The 18,685-nt window shown below is 41.3% G+C and overlaps 3 protein-coding genes across 3 annotated transcripts in view; all 3 read right to left on the bottom strand.

Moving 5' to 3' along the window:
* The window catches only part of LOC113451824 (vomeronasal type-2 receptor 26-like), a 500,191-nt gene that overhangs the window by 42,572 nt on the left and 438,934 nt on the right, over nt 1-18,685 (bottom strand). The gene's annotated exons all lie outside the window — the stretch shown is intronic.
* Nucleotides 1-18,685, bottom strand: part of LOC113451996 (vomeronasal type-2 receptor 26-like) — a 452,458-nt gene that overhangs the window by 29,086 nt on the left and 404,687 nt on the right. The gene's annotated exons all lie outside the window — the stretch shown is intronic.
* On the bottom strand, nt 1,113-16,776 carry LOC113451825 (vomeronasal type-2 receptor 26-like). The gene is made up of 5 exons (XM_087927660.1): nt 16,615-16,776; nt 14,762-15,574; nt 11,356-11,583; nt 3,635-3,761; nt 1,113-2,387 (listed from the first exon to the last, which is right to left on the bottom strand). Exons 1-5 carry the CDS (start codon nt 16,774-16,776, stop codon nt 1,486-1,488), a joined length of 2,232 nt encoding a protein of 743 aa, XP_087783786.1. The 3' UTR covers nt 1,113-1,485.

Below are 18,685 nucleotides of genomic sequence, written 5' to 3' on the forward strand. Positions count from 1 at the left end.
ATATCTTCTGTCTGTTTTGTGGCTTTTTGTGTGTGTGTGTGTGTGTGTGTCTTGATTGGCTGGCAACATTGGGTTCCTGTATTGGAGGCTTTTAGTGCAGCTTGGCTCCAAGTAAATGGACGGGCACCCAGGCACCCAGATGAAACCTAGCTTCCTAACAAATGATAGCCATCTATTTACTCAGAGCCAAGCTGCACTAAAAGCCTCCACCATCGCATCAGGAGCATGCCCAGGCATTGTAGGAAGGTCACACAGGCACGTGGAGGCTACACACACTACTGAGCCTCATTTGGACTTGCTTTAAGGACATTACATCAAAGTTGGATCAGCCTGTAGTGTTTTTTTCTACTTTAATTTTGAGTGTAACTCTAAATCCAGACCTCCATGGGTTGCTAAATTTGATTTCCATTGATAATTTTTGTGTGATTTTGTTGTCAGCACATTAAACTATGTATTGAACAAAGTATTTAATAAGAATATTTCATTCATTCAGATCTAGGATGTCTTATTTTTGTGTTCCCTTTATTTTTTTGAGCAGTTTATATTCATGTATAGTCTTATCATGATATTGGTTACATTGTGTGTAAACATAATTCTTGGGAATGTGAAATCAAAACCAAAGGTATTTTTAAAACAGTGTAATAGATTTTAAGGTCTACTTTTTTGTTTTAAAAAAATCATTTTAAAAAGGAATTTTTCAGCCTCTGCTGCAATTTTATCACAATTCCATAATTTTTTCCTGGGGTAATAAGAAAAAGGTTGCAGGTGGAATTTCTTAAAATATGAAATACCAAAATAAATTGTTTTGTGATGAGGAATCCTAATGTATACACACACAGGCGTGCGCACACACACACTGTTATTTTACTTTTAATACAAGCTGCTCCTTTGTGTTATGATCTGGCCTCAGGATAATACTATAGCACTTGAGGATGAAGATGCAGCCCAACAGCCCAGCACTGGAGGCCAAGATGGAGAACACCTGCACAACCACCATGTATTTTCCCTTGGTGCTCAGATAGGTGAGTACAAAATAGTAAACAGTGCACTCATAGTAAACAGTTATAAGCTCAGTTCTTCAAACTCGTTATTCGGCATATTTGGGTGTCAAGTTCCTTTTTATTTATTTATTTATTTATTATTGTACATTTTTCATTATTATTCATCACATTTCCCATTTTGCAACAGCAGTGTACTGGCTATATCAAGTCCTTTTTAAATATACATCATAGTATACGCCTTGATTGTAACTATTATTCTCATAGTCATACAGTATAGTCTCTTTTAAATAAATAGTATTGTCTCTCATAATTATAACTATTATTTTCATAGTTGTACCATAACACTCTATTGCATTTATCACTCTAATACTCTTTAAACTATATTCACGTATAATCCGAAAGTGATATTGCTTACATTGTGTGTAAACATAGTTCTTGGGAATGTGAAATCAAAACCAAAGTTATTTATAAAACAGTGTAATTCTTATTTTACTTTTAATACAAGCTGCTCCTTTGTGTTAAGATCTGGCCTCAGGATAATAATATAGCACTTGGGGATGAAGATGCAGCCCAACAGCCCAGTGCTGGAGGCCAAAATGGAGAAGACCTGCACAGTCACCATGTATTTCCCCTTGGTGCTCAGGTAGGTGGGTACAAAAGAGATCCAGACACTGCAGAAGACCAGCATGCTGAAGGTGATTAGCTTGGCTTCATTGAAGGCTCCAGGCAGATTCCTGGCCAGGAAAGCCACTGTGAAGCAGATGGCAGCCAGGATGCCCATGTAGCCCAGGGATCCATAGAACAGGGCAACAGACCCTTCCTTGCATTGCAGGATGATTTCTCGAGGCTGGGAATGAAAGTCAGAGTCAGGGAATGGAGGAGAGACTCCTAACCAGATACAGCAAATGAGCATTTCAATCCCAGAACAAGAAAGAACCAGGGAGTTGGCCAGAGTCTTCCCCAGCCACCTTCTCATGTTGCTGCCTGGCTTTGTGGCCAGGAAGGCCAACACTACTGTGATTGTCTTGGCTAAGACTGAAGAGACAGCTGTTGAGAAGACAATGCTGAAAACAGTTTGACGGAGAAGACAAGTGGCTTTCCTTGGCTGGCCAATGAAGAGAAAGCAAGTCAGAAAGGAGAACAATAGGGAAATGAGGAGGATGTAAGAGAGGCCCCTGTTGTTGGCCTTGACTATTGGAGTTTCCAAGTATCTAATGAAGATTGCTAAGACAAGCACGGTGGTTAAAGACAAGATCAGGGCAAAGGAAGCCAAGATGTTCCCCAGAAGCTCTTTGTAAGTTAGGAAGGTTGTGATCTTGGGGATACACTGATCTCGTTTTTCATTTGGATGCTTATCCTCTGGGCATTTGGTACATTTTTCCGCATCTACAAATAAGAGAGACGAGAGAACCATGGTTTATCTATGTTTTGCAATGTTGGCTTTTTTTTTTCCTCCTTCGGTCACCCTTATCTTCCAAAAAGACATCATCTTTCAGATTGATCTATTTCCTCAATTTTGATTTGTTTATATTTTTCCCACCAATCAATGTCATTTACACTTTTTATCTGAAAATCTTTAGGATATGTACTTGAGAACATTCTCTTTTGTGTGTCTCAGGGGTGGGCTCCAAAACTTTTAGCAATGGGTTCTCTGCTAGTTGTGGGTGGGTGTGGTCATGGTAGGCATGGCCTTATTGGCCTCATGGACCACAGTAAGGGGCATTTTTGCCCTCCCCTGGCTCCGGAGGCTTTCCTTGAGCCTTCAGGAGGGTGAAAACAGCCTCCCCGAGCTCTGGAGACTCTCTGGAAGCTGGAAATAAGTCTATTTATGGCCTTGCTGAATTTCTGAAAGAGCCAGTTTTGCCCTCCCTGGGCCTCTGCATGCGCCCTGCACCTACCTACATCCAAAATGGGCTATGTGGGGACTCCTGGGAGGGGTGGCATGGGTGGGGCCAGCCAGGAGTAGGATTTGGAAGTTCTACAAACTGCATAGAATCTTAGCTAGGGGCTCTCCCAAACCCCTGCGAATCCCTATCAGCCCACCCTTGGTGTGACTGTATTTTTGACACTTTTCTCTTAATATGCTCTTTTCAATTTATGGAACAATTGTAGAAAGAAAGTCAGCATGGAATATACAAAGATAAATCCTTTTTTTAAAAAAGTTCCTTATTAACCCTCAGAAAAATTTTGCAGAGATGATCAGAGGCAAAAGAGGACTTGACTGATGAGCCATCTTTCTCTCAGATGGTTTCTTACAAGTCTGGATCTTAAGGCAAGGAAGCCATGTTGATATGCTACCAATTCAGACTGGTTAGCAGAACCAGTAGTAAAAAAAAAGCCTCTGACAATCAGCTGAGAGGAGGGGGGGAAAGCCTTCAATGATTAGCTGAGAGGAGAAAGAAAAGAAAAGCGCAGGATCGGCCCTCCCACCCACCTCTGACCTTTTCTCTTCTTTATCCTCTCAACTGATTGGTGCTGCAGACTTCAGCTGTTGGGTGGTAAACTGTGTGAACTCGTAGTGGAACAGGTACGATCCCACTGCTACAAGGAAGGTGACAAAGAAACACTAAAATTGAGGATTCAGAATCTCTGACCCCTCCCACTATGGGAACTTCTCCTTCAAAGCCACTAACCTTCCTGAGTGGAGATGGTCCCTTCCCTGCAAGGAAGACAGTCATAGCAGCAAGGAGGCTCCCCTTCCTGAGGCACCATGAAGAAACCAAGATAGCAGCTCTCCACACATTTAGATTCAGGGAGGGACTAAGCAAAAATAGAAGACATGTCAAGAGCAATGTGGGGTGTTAGTGTTTGGGGACAAACCCCCAAGCAGAGTGCACAGCAGCAGTCAAGCCAGGCAGCCAAGTGAGAGAGAGGCTGGGCCCAAGAGTATACACACACTGGAGACAAAAACACTGTTTGTGGTTTTAAATAGTTATTTAATTCACACAGAGATTAAGAAGTGTCATTCAGTCCATATGTCAATATCCAGTATATCCATCCAGTTACCTAGTTCATTAACAGTAAATACAATGTCTTTATCTGCTTGTAAATCTTCTCCTCCCGATACCTTTCTCTCAAAGACAACGCTGAGTATGCACAGCTCACTAAGTAAACAGTCCTTTTGTTCAGTAGAAAAAAAGGTATCTTGCACAGTAGCCAACAAGCTGACGTCTCATACAGGAGTAAAACAGCAGGCAGCAGACAGCAGAGAGACCAGCAGACCAGCGACCAGTAACACCAGGAACCAGAAAACAGTAACCAGGAACCAGGAATCAGCAACCAGGAAGTGTTACGTCTCTCTCACTGCCTATTATTGCAGCTTGCAACCGCACCCTTAATTATCAAATTACATTGCAGTTTTTGTGCTTAAAGCTACAAACACTTAAACCTAGGTTCATATATTTATTTACCCAAACCTAGTTGGTGTATGCATATACCCAACATACTCCCCTTTTGGGTGACATAAATATATAATACCTTTACAATCTTAACCCATATTTTTCACAACTCTCTAGGTGCTTAATGGCACCTTGGGCTTTAGTAAAATTATCAGCTATATTGTCCTCCGACATGCAGTACTCCAGCTGTATCATTTTACTCTGTACAGATTGTCTAACGTTTAGATACCTTAAATCTGTATGCTTGCTCCTAGTTTTTACTGCAATATTTGTGGCCATTTGAATTGCTGCCTGATTATCTTCATGTACAATTATAGGATAATTTACAGTTATACCCATATCATTCAACATTTGTTTATACATAATTAACTCAGTACATAATAATGATAAACAGGAGAATTCTGCCTCCATAGTGGACAAACTTATATGCTGTTGTCTTATTGACTTCCAACCAATTAATGTCTTACCCAGCATTATGGCTGTTCCTGAAGTCGACTTTCTTGTGTCTCTTTCTGATGCAAAACTAGCATCTGCATAAGCACTCAGTATTAGATCACCTTTTGGTTCTATATACAGTGCATGGTGTAATGTTCCTTTAAGATATCTTAAGATTCTCTTCAATGCATTCCAATGACATTGAAGCGGATCATTATTATGTCGTGCCAGCTGATTAATACTATAAGCTATATCTGGCCTTGACCAATTGCTAATGTATGATAAGCTACCAATCAAAGATTGATATATTGCCTTATCAAACTTGGGACTTTGAGTATCCATTTTGCAAATATCCTGACTCATTGGAGTCTTTGCAGGCTTACAAAGTTCCATCTTATAATCTATTAGCAATTTAGATATCTTATCTTCCTGAGATATCTTAAAACCTTTCTGTGTTTTCAGTATATTCAAACCTAGATATCTCTTTATCTCCCCTAATTGCTTGATTTTTATTTTCTTGGCTAATGATGCTATTATTTTATTAGCTTCATCATTAGTCTCAGTAATCAAGGCAATATCATCAGTGAACAATAATAATAATGATATTTTCCCATTTGTCTCCCTCTTAAATAGACATGGATCGGCTAAACCAGCTTTAAACCCTATATTGTTCAGTTCCTTTACAATATACTGGTTCCATTCATAGCCAGATTGTTTAAGACCATAAAGGCTCTTTTTTAACAACCAACAATCATTATTATTTTCACCTTTCAATTCACTAGGCTTTTTCATATATACAGTATGTCTTAGTGGAGCATGCAAGTAAGCAGTTTCCACATCTAAATGGTTAACTATATATTTCTTGCTTGCTGCCCACACTAAAGCTGCCCTTAATGTTGCTGCTTTAAGACTAGGTGCAAATACCTCATCATAGTCATTTGCACTTTGTCTAAAACCTTGGGCTACTAATCTTGCCTTATGGATTATTTTTCCATCCTTATCAGTTTTTATCTTAAAAATCCATTTGCAGCCAATGGGTTTTATATTTACAGGTAATCTCACATTTTCATATACTTTCATATCCTTCAAGGATTTCAATTCCTTATTGATTGCTGCATACCAACTTTCCTTATCTTTAGAAGGATACCTTTTAATCTCATCCACAGTAGATGGAACTCTATTTACCTGGCACACAGTGTTAGCCTGGTATCTATCAGGCGGTCTAGATATTCGTGTAGTTCTTCTGGGAATTACAGGGCTTGTATGAGGACTTTTTTGAGTTACTACCTGTTCCTTTTTCTCATCTTGCTCAGCTATTGGTTCTATTTCTTCTTCTATGGGCACAATGTCTTCCTGTATTTCTCTCTTTACTTTATTTTTAAAGTTACAGGGATAATTAATGGGATTTCTATAGGATTCAATAACCACTTCTTTATTGTTATCCTGTTCTAACTTATCCCATCCTACGTGCTCTAGAAATTGGGCATTGGCACTACATAACACCTTAGATGTGCCTTTCTCCCAAAATCTATATGCCCTATGGCTAGCTTGGTAACCAACGAAGAATAATTGTTTAGCTCTGTGTTGCCCTTTACGCCTGAGTTGTGTAGGGATATGCACCCATGCTGGTGCACCAAATGTGTGCAGGTAACTCAGATCAGGCTTCCTGCCATGCCACATGGTGAATGGTATTTCACCAGTAGTTGAGTTAACAACGTTGTTCAATATGTGATTAGCACACATTGTGGCCTCCCCCCACAAAGAATCAGGTAATCCAGAATCAGTTAACATTGTTCTAACCATTGCCTGTAGTGTTTGGCCTCTTCTCTCTATAAATGCGTTATGTTGTGGTCTGTATGGTGCAGATTTCTTGTGCTCTATTCCAGCTATCTTTAATCTATTCTGAAATTTGCTGTTAACAAATTCCGTACCATTATCTGTCACCAGGGTTATCAGTTTCCATTTAGTCTTTCTTTCTGCAAACTTTAACCAGTTGAAGAAATGTTGATATGTTTCAGTTTTGCTTTTCATTAGGTAGCAAAACCCATATCTAGAGTAATGGTTCATAATGCTCAGTATATATCGAGCACCCCCCATACTGGGTTTCTTTGGACCTATAATGTCTGCAAATACTACTTCTAAAGGTTCTTTAGTTTTGAAACCATTTAGCCTATTTGCAGGCAATATTTTACTCTTATCTTCACAGCAGACATTACAACGCAAATATTTATCACAGGGTTTTAACCTTATTCCTTCAGATAACTCTACTGTACGTTTTAGCATTTTAAAATTTACATGCCCCAAACGCCTATGCAATAAATGGATACATTCATTATGAGGCTTTATATTGTTAAATACAGTCTGTGCCTCCCCTTTCTTACTATCATGTAAGACATATAATGCTCCATTTAAAGCTGCAGTTACCTTTTTGTTATCTTTTTCCAGTATGCACTTATTATTCTTAAATGTAATTGCATAACCTAGTTTATCTAATACTCTTACAGAAAGTAAGTTCATCTTTAACTGTGGTACATACAACATTTTTATATTCTGGTTTAAACATGGACAGTATGCAATACCTTCACCCTTGGCCTTGAGGTGCCAGCCATTCGCGAGTGATATGTGTTGAGAGCTTGTAGACATTTTTATAAATTTTGTCTTATCTCTCGTGATGCAGTGGGATGCTCCACTGTCCACCACCCATAAATCATTCTTCACATCACAGTTGCTAAACGTGGCTAGTTCAAAGGATTTCTTTGGCTTCTTTACATTCTGGCATTTTCCTTTTCTGCAGAATCTTGCCAAATGTCCTCTGCCTCCACAATTAAAACACTTTTTAATTGTGTATGCCGTCGAAGATAACTTCTCTTCTTCCGGGTGCTTTACCTTACATAGCTGGTTTCTTTCAAGCTTTGAAGATAATTTCTCTTCATTAGGCTTATCTTCTCTCAGCTGGTCACGATCACTCCTTCTTCTGGCTTCTTCTAATAGCCTGCTGGCAATCTCAGTTACTGATAAACTGTCTTTTGGCAATACTTCTAAAGCAGTCACAAAATCATCATAGCTTCGATCCAAAGAAGACAGTATGATGTATACTTGTTGCAACTCATTAAAGATAAGCTCTTTTTCTTGTAATTCTTGAAAAATGCTTTTCATACAGTTTAAATGAGTTAACATGTCTCCATTTTTCTCAAGATGTGTTCTAAACAGCTTCCGTGTAAGATTTATATGAGCTCCTACACTGTCTCGAACATAAATCTTCTTGAGATTCTCCCAGCAGTTTGCAGCATTTAACTCTCCACGAATATGAATCAGTTGCTGGTCTGAGAGAGTCAGTCCTATGATGCACAAAGCCTGCTCATTTTTTCGTTCATAGTCTTGTATCTTTTTGGCATCCTCTTCATCATTAGGATCCAAGTTAGATACATCTGGTGGGTTTGTAATTATATCCCACAAACCTTCTCTTCGTAGAAGTAAACTACATTTCATTGACCATGAAACATAGTTTATTCCATCTAGTCTGGATATCATGGACAGACTTGGCAAATTTACTTGTGCCATTGCTCTTCAGATAAATAACTATTCAACAAACAGTTTGTCTTTACAGTAATGTGCAACTCACCCCACCTCTAACTGCTATAACCTGGTTAGTTAGACTGTGCTCACTGCTGGGCCCATAACCAATGTTAGTGTTTGGGGACAAACCCCCAAGCAGAGTGCACAGCAGCAGTCAAGCCAGGCAGCCAAGTGAGAGAGAGGCTGGGCCCAAGAGTATACACACACTGGAGACAAAAACACTGTTTGTGGTTTTAAATAATTATTTAATTCACACAGAGATTAAGAAGTGTCATTCAGTCCATATGTCAATATCCAGTATATCCATCCAGTTACCTAGTTCATTAACAGTAAATACAATGTCTTTATCTGCTTGTAAATCTTCTCCTCCCGATACCTTTCTCTCAAAGACAATGCTGAGTATGCACAGTTCACCAAGTAAACAGAGCTTTTGTTCAGTAGAAAAAATGGTATCTTGCACAGTAGCCAACAAGCTGACGTCTCATACAGGAGTAAAACAGCAGGCAGCAGACAGCAGAGAGACCAGCAGACCAGCGACCAGTAACACCAGGAACCAGAAAACAGTAACCAGGAACCAGGAATCAGCAACCAGGAAGTGTTACGTCTCTCTCACTGCCTATTATTGCAGCTTGCAACTGCACCCTTAATTATCAAATTACATTGCAGTTTTTGTGCTTAAAGCTACAAACACTTAAACCTAGGTTCATATATTTATTTACCCAAACCTAGTTGGTGTATGCATATACCCAACATGGGGGCTGGATGTGTTTGTGTGCATCTGTGGCAGATGGGCTTGTTAGCCTAGCTGCTCTTCCACTGATATTAGCTAGCTATTGGGTTGAGGAATCCAAAATCCAATCCCTGCATCCAATAGTCCATCACATGGTCCAATCATTACTTCATTCCAACTGGAGACTATCCCCAGGCACTCCCATCCAGGTGCAGAGTAACATGTCATTGACTTTCTGAGAAAGGAATGTTATTGTGGCTAATCTTCCACCACTTCTTATAATTCCCTCCCAAACACCCAGGCACTGAATGTGGCAGCCCAGAAGCCTCAAATAAATATGGCTTCCAAGCTGACACTCAATTTTTCCCATGAAGAGAAGCTGACCTGATCTGACCTGACCTGACCTGATCTGACTGCCGATGAGGGCAGTGGTTGGGAGTTGTCAAAAAAAAAAAAAAAAAGCAATTCAATTGGTGTATATCAGGATAGAGCCTTGGGGGACATCATACACTCTTCAGGTTCTGGGATACTTTCTTTCACACTAATACAAACGAGAGAGAGAGAGAGAGAGAGAGAGAAGGCAGATGGATTGGATAGGATAGAAAAAGTCTTTGAATGGAATAACTAAAGGTAAAGTGGTTTTAGTTGGGAAGAAAGAAAAAAGATACTGCAGTAGATTTCCTGGCAAAAAGAACATGGACATCCAGATGGTCATAAGCTCCACTGAAGAGGCAAGTGGGGAAGGAGGAAGGGGGGATTGAAAAGATAAACCATTTTGGTCCCCAGGTCCAGATAGGATAGGATGTCTGGAGTTTGTCTTCTGATTAAGAGTCTTTAACATAAATTGATACCTGGTTTGTCTTTCTCTGTGAACTTCAAGCAAGCTTATGATTATTTCCTCATAAACATTTTAAATTTAAGGGCTCTGCTTTCATCAGACCTCATTTAAATGGACATATAGTACATCAGAGGTGGTATTCAGCAGGTTCTGATCAGTTCTCTAGAGCTGGTAGAGGAAATTTTGAGCAGTTCAGAGAACTGGGAAATACCACCTCTGACTGGCTCTGCCTCCATCTATTCTCTGGCTCCTGAGTCCCAGCTAATTGGCTGGGTCTTCTTTGGTTGCTTGGCATAGGAGAATGGAGCTGGAAAGCAGGTTAGTAGGGTAGGGAGGGAATGGGGATTTTGCAGTAACCTTCCCCTGGAGTGGGGTGGGAACGGAGATTTTACAGCATCCTTCCCCTGCCATGCCCACCAAGCCACACCATGCCCACCAAGCCATGCCCACAGAACCAGTAGTAAAAAAAATTTGAATCCCACCACTGCAGTACATGGAACATGATTGACTAAATGTAATTGTTTCCCTATGCAAAGAGGAAGTGACTATTGTCATGTCCAATCATCTTTTCTTTTGTGTTTTGTTTCATTAAGCATAAAATGAAATGTAAGCTAAGAATTGGGAGTTCCCTCTTTGAATGAGAAAAATCCTTTTTAGTCAGAATGTCTGAATCAATCATAATAAGATGATCTTCTTGTCTTGGTCTGTTTCATTGAAAAATATGCATGCTGAGGCATGAGTCTGGGAAGCCATATTTGGCTAAGAGTTGTGGCTCAGAAAACCCCCTAATTCTCTGGAAGGTCAGAAGTGCAGTTGCCTACTTGCAACAAAATACCTTATGCCACCAGACTTGAAATTTTAACACAGAACTATGTCATCTTCAGTTGGATCTAAATTATCTATTGCAATGTCCTACCTGTCAATGACTACTTCAGCTTCAACCACAACAATAAAAGAGCACACAATAAGTACAAACTCAAGATGAACTGCACCAAACTCGGTTGCAGAAAATATGACTTCAGCAATAGAGTGGTCAATGTCTGGAATACGCAACCTGACTCTGTGGCTGCTTCCCCAAACCCCCAAAACTTTAACCTCAGACGGTCTACTGTTGACCTCATCCCTTCCTAAGAGGTCTGTAGGAATCTACATAAGCGCACCAACGTGTCTGCCCTCCCTGTCCTAATGTTCCTTTTTATTTATATCCATTTCATGTATTCATAATCATGTTTATAATTATACCTGTTATGACAAATAAAATAAATAAATACATACAAATCAATCCTGCAAGACTCTGTCATTAGAGCCTATCTTCCAGAGAGCAGTTCTGGCACTCCTGTGGTTTTGAAAAGAACTGAAGAAGAAAAATTACTTCACCTGGTTGAGCCATTTAGGGGACACCATTGCTTCCTGCTCAATAGTAAACATGGCTTTTCCTGATCCCTGTCTTGTTAGGCTCCCAAACTTTGCCCGGACCACTGATTTGTTGGGAAACTGGGCCCAACTCATGATGTCAAGATCAGCAGCCAGCTCTCCACTCTCATCCAGATATAATCCATCCAAGGAGTTATTGTACAGCTGCGAGCTTTGCAGGAAAAAATGAAGCTAAAACAAGAGAGATGAAGAGAAAACTTAGAAAATAGAGCACGGATTCTGACAGGATCATTCTGCACAGTTCCAGTATTCCATATCTACATTTACTGCAATGCTTATATTTGGTAGGGATTTCTGGTATGGTCCATGCAAATAACCTAATCAACAAAATACATTGTAAACTCGTAAAGCATTTCTATGCCTATTTTAGAGTTGCCATAAACAAGAGGGAGGGGAGGAAATCTGAAAGAGCAGAGTGGCATTTTAAAACCAGAAGTACATTCCAAAACTTATCTTACAAAGACTGTAGCTAAGCAACTGGATCTTCTGCCTGCGAAAATCCTTAATGGGAGAATGTGATTGATGGCATCCAGCTGGTGAACGTGCTTCATTGGAGAATCTGATTTATGAGTCACCCAGGGCGGAGGGGGGAAACAGCGTCACAAGTGACTGTAAACTACGTGTGCCAGAGTTGGCTTCATACAGGTTAATGCTGGACATGTTGCTCCTAATAAATCTTTTGGTTTCTTTTGAAGCTTGGCTCAAGGCTCATGATTTAATTAGGGCAATAGCCAGAATCCTGATATACATAATGTAACAATAATAAAATGAAAAAATAAAACCTTAAAGGACATTAATCTTGCAAGTTCCAATATGTTATCTTTATGTAAATTAAGGAAGGGCTAATGATTTAATACATATAAGAGATGAAAAGGGCCAATGTTACCAATGATGCATATATAGAGTTAAGGTAAAGATAAAGGTTCCCCTCATATGTACTGTGTTTCTCCAGCAATACGGCCTCCCCCAATAGGAAGTCCCAGCATGCTTTATAGGCATAAAATCAAATTAAGCTCCTCCCCCCAAATTAAGGCCTATATTAAACATGCAAAATGAGGGGGAATGATGGGGGGAACTTGCCGTTAGGAAGTACTTTTGTTGCATACCTGGATATGGTGCTGCCTGCATTGACTTCGGCGCTGGTGGGGCACTTTGTATTGGGAAACCTTCTGCCACCATTGCTTTCCCTTCTCCCCATGCTGCCACAGCATTTAAATCAACACTGCGGCATTTGGTGCAGCCACATGCGGCCAGCCAGGGCTCCTCCCTGCAACCGGAGCCCAGCAGAGACACTCGGCTTCAGGTGCTCCTGTCGCCACCTTCCCTTCGCCTTTGAAGGCAAAGCCAATTCTTTTTAAAACGATGCCCTATTACCAGTAGAACAAAGACTCCCCTGCCCAAGAGGGCAGCCCAACTCCATGGGGAAGGCAAATCTCCCATGGCTGCAGCGCAGGATCAGCCCACCCCAGGAGAAGCTCCCAGCCACAATCCCTGCCTGGCTCTGGGCAGAGCACGAAGAGCTTCACCTGGGGCGCCCAGCGCAGCTGACAGGTGGGCCCTCCTGCCCGGTGGTGGAGCTCTTGCCAAGGCAGCAAGTGCCTTCCCGCTGGACCCTCCACTTATCCTGCCAGGGCCATGCAAGAGCCGTGTGGGCTGGGCGGAGCCGGGAAAGCAAACCGTGGGTGCGCTCCCTCTGCCAACCGAAAGAGCCAGGCTGACCTGAGCTTGGCTTCCTTCCAAAGTCCCTCCAGCTCAAACCCAAAGGGGCCACCGGGAGAGGCTGCCTGAGGCAGTGATAGTGCCCACCTGTCCATGGACAGGGAGATGAGGGGACAGCAGCACTGCTTCCTTGGCTGGTGGGTCCAGTGGAGAGAGCCCAAAGCCGCCTGACCTTTCCACCCTTCGCCCAGCCTGTCCCCATCCCCACGCATCTCCAAATGCACCAGCAGCTCCAAACGCTGCAGCGGCATGAGCATTGGGCAGGGGCGCTCACTCAGCGGGGCTCAGCTCAGAAGAGGACACGGCACAGGCCATTGCCTCACCTCCCTGTCTGCGGACAAGTGGGTGCTATCACTGCCTCAGGCAGCCTCTCCCGGTGGCCCCTTCGGGTTTGAGCTGGAGGGACTTGGGAAGGAAGCCAAGCTTAGGTCGGCCCGGTTCTTTTGGTTGGCAGGCAGGCGCACACCTGTGGCTTGCTTTCCCGGCTCTGCCCAGCCCACATGGCTCTGGCACAGCCCCGGCGGGATGAGCAGAGGGTCCAGTGGGGAGGCACTCATTGCCTTGGTGAGAGCTCCGCCACCGGGCAGAGGGCCCACCTGTCAGCTGCACTGGGCTCCCCAGGTGAAGCTCTTCACATTCTGCCTGGTGCCAGGCAGGGATGGCAGCTGGGCGCTTCTCCCGGGGTGGGCCGATCCTACGCTGTGGCCCTGGGAGATTTGCCACCCCACGTGTGGGTGGGCTGCCCTCTCGTCCAGGGGAGTCTTTGTCGTACTGGTAGTAGGGCGTTGTTTTTAAAAGAATTGGCTTTGCCTTCAAAGGCGAAGGGAAGGTGGCAACAGGAGCGCCTGAAGCCGAGTGTCTCTGCTGGGCTCTGGTTGCAGGGAGGAGCCCTGGCTGGCTGTGTGTGGCTGTGCCAAATGCTGCGGCATTGCTCTAAATGCCATGGCAGCATGGGGAGAAGGGAAAGCAACGGTGGCAGAAGGTTTCCCGATATGAAGTGCCTCACGAACACCAAGGTCAACATCCAAGCCATTGCCACCCACCCACCCAAGGATGCAAGGGGGGGAATTAAGTCACCCCTGAAAAACGGCCTAGCCATTTTTTTTGGGGGGGGGGGGTCAAAAAAAATAAGGCACAGCCTTATTTTGTGAGAAACACGGTATGTACTAGTCTGTTCCAGCTCTATGGGGCAATGCTCATCTCCGTTACAAGGCCGAAGAGCCAGCACTGTCCAAAGACATCTCTGTGGTCATGTGGCTGGCATGACTAAATGCTGAAGGTGCATAGAATGCTGTTACCTTAAAACCAAAGTGGTCCCTATTTTTCTACCAGCATTTTTTTACATGCTTTCGAACTGCTAGGTTGGCAGAAGCTGGGACAAGTAACAGGAGCTCACTCTGTTACACTGTGCTGGGGATTCAAACCACCAAGCTGCCGACCTTTCTGGTGGACAAGCTCAGCATCCTAGCCACTGAGCCACTGAGTCCCCACCTACAAAAAGTTAGTCCAGGTCAAAAAATGAGATTTCAGGAAAGCTAAATCTCTGAATTAAATATTAAACTCCATAGATAAATTTAAGTTAAACAAAAATAAGAAAGAATAGCACCAGAAGATTATGCAGAGAGAATACCTGCCATGGCTGTAAGTGCTGAAGAGCCAAGCAATCTTTATTATCCTTCCTTTTCCTTTTGGATCTGGATGAATATGCAGTATTTAAGGCCCTGGCCACAGTCCATATAGAGCGATAAGTGATGTAGCTGTCAAGAGACAGGATTCCTTCTTTCTGCTCTTGGGGCAGAGCTTCTGCATCCTTATTCTCTGAGCATCTTGTCCAGCCTTTCACAGACAAGCCATGCTTGGAATATGAACAGTGAAATGTTTTGTCCATAAAGTCTGTCATAGCTGCATAAACAGATTGAAAATCACCATAGTTGGCATTTTTATTTGTCTGGATTAAGAAGGAAATGTAGCCATAGATAGATGGAATAATCAATGTGGTATATTGTAAATCTAAAGTAAAATCCCACAAAGCTGAAGTGATCCAGACCTTTCCAACTGTGGGTTGTGTGTAAGGTTCGTTGATCTTCTGAGTAATGAATATTCCTCTAATGAAGGAACCAATCTCCACATAGTAAACAAAGACATTAACTTGTCTCCATTTGTACAATTGAAAATCATCAACAAGTACATGAGGGGAAGTTACAGGGAAGCTTTGGGATAAAACAACGCAAATGCCATTCCTGACAAGCAGAGAAGTCAAACTTCTCATGAACCTCTCTCCACCATCGGAGTCTGGAGCAACCAGACCGACCAATGTCCACCTGAAATGCCGGAGCAGTTTGATAATTTCAGGATACTGAACTCCTTCTTTGGGGACCATTCGGTAGAAAGAAGGGGGCAGTATTTTGTCATTCAGTGGCTGTGATGCAGGAACATAACTCATCTGCAAAGGGAAAATGTATTATTTTGTGATGACTTGGGGCATGGCACAAAGACAACACAGTCAGATAATCAATAACCTTTATTAGCTCCAACTTTGCCCCCAATGTCCAGGTTACCTTCTGGCTGGAGAGAAACTCTCCCAGGAACAGCCTTTGACTGCAACGAATCAAGTCCAAAACGTGATCAACAAAAACTGTAACTATAAATGTTTCTTCCACAAAACTGTAACTATAAATCCAATCAAGCCAAACTGTGGTAATTAGTTTGACAGGGCAGGAGCAAGAATTCCAGATGTGCAGGCATGGGAAAACTCACATGGTTGGAAAGATGCCAGGAACACAGATAAGCAAAGACAACACAGGATAAAGTCACATTTGCTCGCAGCAGCTGCTGCAGTCAGCATTCAGTTCTTATAAACTTTCATTCCTAGGTGTGGCTAATGAAGGGAATCAGGGCCCTTTCCTCCCCCACAAGCCACGCAACCCACATTGCTCCTTTCTCCGTTCTTCCCTGCATACCCTAGGATGAAGAGGAGGTGGGCCTGGGTCTTCCTCTGAACTCCCTCTCTCTTGTTCTATCTCACCTCTGCTCTGCCGAGCTGGACTTTGCCCTTCCCCAGCCTCCCCCACAGCCAATGGAGACACGCTCCCACTCCCTATCAGCTGTTCATCTTCCACCTCAGATTCAGACTCTGACAGGGGCATGACATATTTGTTGAGTCAAATCGAAGCCAAGAAACTAGCACTTGAAATCTAAGAAAACACCTCAACCTGACTATATACATGTTTTTTTGGGTCTGTTCATAGGTTGCACCCCCTTCCACTAATCCTTGGGTATGCAGTATTTCTTCCACAAATAGGAAGAATATAACTTGGATTGGACTAAAGTATTTCAGATCTGTCTGGTTTAATGTTTACTGTTCTTTGTGAATTTAGAACCACACTAATTTCATTAGGCCAATAGTTTCAATGATGAAAAGCTGCCCGTTAATTTCATGGAAAATTCAAAGGAGGAGTAGGGTCCCACAACCCTTGCACACACCTGTGGCATTTTATAAATGTCCAACATATTTGAAATCTGAATGGAGATATCAGCATTGGACCCATCAAAAACTACCACAGGTCTATTATGTCTTCCACATCTGTAGTTTGGAATATTTGCCTCCCCGTTGGAAAGCAAATCCAGCAAGGCATCCAAAGTCATGATGGAACTGAAATGGTTTTCATGGAGGTTATAGCCCAGGGAGATATTGGGGAAGAGATCCTGGTTGATCTCCTGGATGGCAAATAGGAAGGAGATAATTTTCCAGGAAAACATGGATCCCTTCCTGAAAATATATACACAGCATCATTAATGAAAATAATCTAATTTTTATATGAGTCCACAAGGATGTCTAAATGTAACCAAAATCACTGGTCAACCTATAAAAACAATGTCTGAATGTTGTAAATAATAAGGCACACATTTTAACATTTTTTTTACAACAGTTCATTTTTTTTAATTTTTAAATTAAAATAAAGTTTATTTAAGTTTCATATATTTAAAACATTTAAAAAGAAACAAACATATAAACAAATATATATACATATATAAATTTTGCAGCAGGTATTGAGCATTGGTTACACTTTTCTTTTCTTTCTTTTACCCCATAACATTGAAGTGATCTACCTTGTTACAATACTTTCCTCGTTCTTTTAATGTTTTAATTTCGCAGAATATTTCATGATTATATGCATGTCCTTCATAGTTTCATAACTTATTTAGTTGTTAAATGTTGCTTTTTCTTTAACCATTCATACCAACAGTTCCAAACTTTGTAGTATTCACTATCTTTGTTGTTTCTTAATAATTTGGTGAGGCTGTCCATCTCTGCACACTTGTGATTTTTTTTAATGACCATCTCCTCTGAAGGGACAATAGACAATTTCCAATTTTGAGCATAGCTTATTCTGGCTGCCGTTATAATGTGCAAGATTAAATATTGATATTTTTTTCTATTTTTGAGTCTATCATACCCAGCAAAAAGGTTTCGGGTTCAAGTTTTATATCTTGTTTAGTTATATTTAGAATCCAATTTTTGATATTTTTCCAAAACTTTTGGGCATATGGACATGTCCACCACATATGAAAGTATGTTCCCTGAACACAGTTACACTTCCAAAAGTTTGGTGGGAGGTTTGGGAACATCTTATCTAGTCTCACGGGTGGCAAGTGCCAATGATACATCATTTTATAGAGATTCTCTTTGTACGAGGCTGACATAGTTAGTTTGTAATTTATTTCCCAAATGTGTTCCCACTTGTCTAATTCAGTACTGTGGCCCACATTTTTTGCCCAAATTATCATACACTCCTTGACTGTTTCTTCTTTTAATTTATAATCCAATAGATATTTATATATTTTACTAATCAATTTTCTTTCCTCTCCATGCCAAATCTTATCTAATTCTTGGTAGGTCATATTAAAAACCAAATTGTTCTTTATCATTTTGTAATACATTTGTATCTGTGCATAGGGCCACCATGCTATCTCTTTTCCTTGAATTTGTATTTGATTCTTACCCTTTAACTCTCTGGTTTGATGTAACAGATCTTTATATCTTAAAATATTATCAAAATCTAAAACGTTTGGATGTGTAACTGCCTCCATTGTAGATAACCACAGTGGGACCTTACAGTAATGTACTTTTTTTATTTTTTCCCAAATAGTTAATAACACACTCCTTATATAATGCCTTTGAAAGTATAAGTGGTGTTTACTCTTTCCATCCCACATAAATGTGTGCCATTCAAGCTGGAGATCAAAGCCCTCCAATGTTAAGATCCTTTTATTTATCAAATTAACTCAGTCTTTGAGGCAGGTTACTATCAAAATCTGGGAGACCAAAGCCTCCTTTCTTTCTATCATCCTGTAATAATTTATATTTTATTCTGTTTTTCCCCCTGCCATATAAATTTGGATATATGTTTATTTAGTTCTTCAAAAAAGCTTTTTTCCAACTTGACTGGCACCATCTGAAATAAAGACAATAATTTTGGAAAAATATTCATTTTTACTGTTGCAATACGGCCTAATAGAGATATTTTTAATTTAGCCCAATTATCTGTTTGAA

Source organism: Pseudonaja textilis, chromosome 2 (assembly GCF_049901715.1).
Source record: "Pseudonaja textilis isolate UNSWEBS1 chromosome 2, rPseTex1.2, whole genome shotgun sequence".
Lineage (NCBI taxonomy): Eukaryota > Metazoa > Chordata > Lepidosauria > Squamata > Elapidae > Pseudonaja > Pseudonaja textilis.

What these genes read in the sequence shown, in the direction of transcription:
- LOC113451825 (XM_087927660.1), bottom strand. Translation starts at nt 16,776, where the DNA reads ATGACTTTGGATGCCTTGCTGGATTTGCTTTCCAACGGGGAGGCAAAT. An exon ending in AGCACTTACAGCCATGGCAG is followed by an intron (nt 11,584 to 14,761) that starts GTATTCTCTCTG and finishes CTCTTGTTTTAG; the next exon opens with CTTCATTTTTTCCTGCAAAG. An exon ending in CCCCTAAATGGCTCAACCAG is followed by an intron (nt 3,762 to 11,355) that starts GTGAAGTAATTT and finishes ATTTTTGCTTAG; the next exon opens with TCCCTCCCTGAATCTAAATG.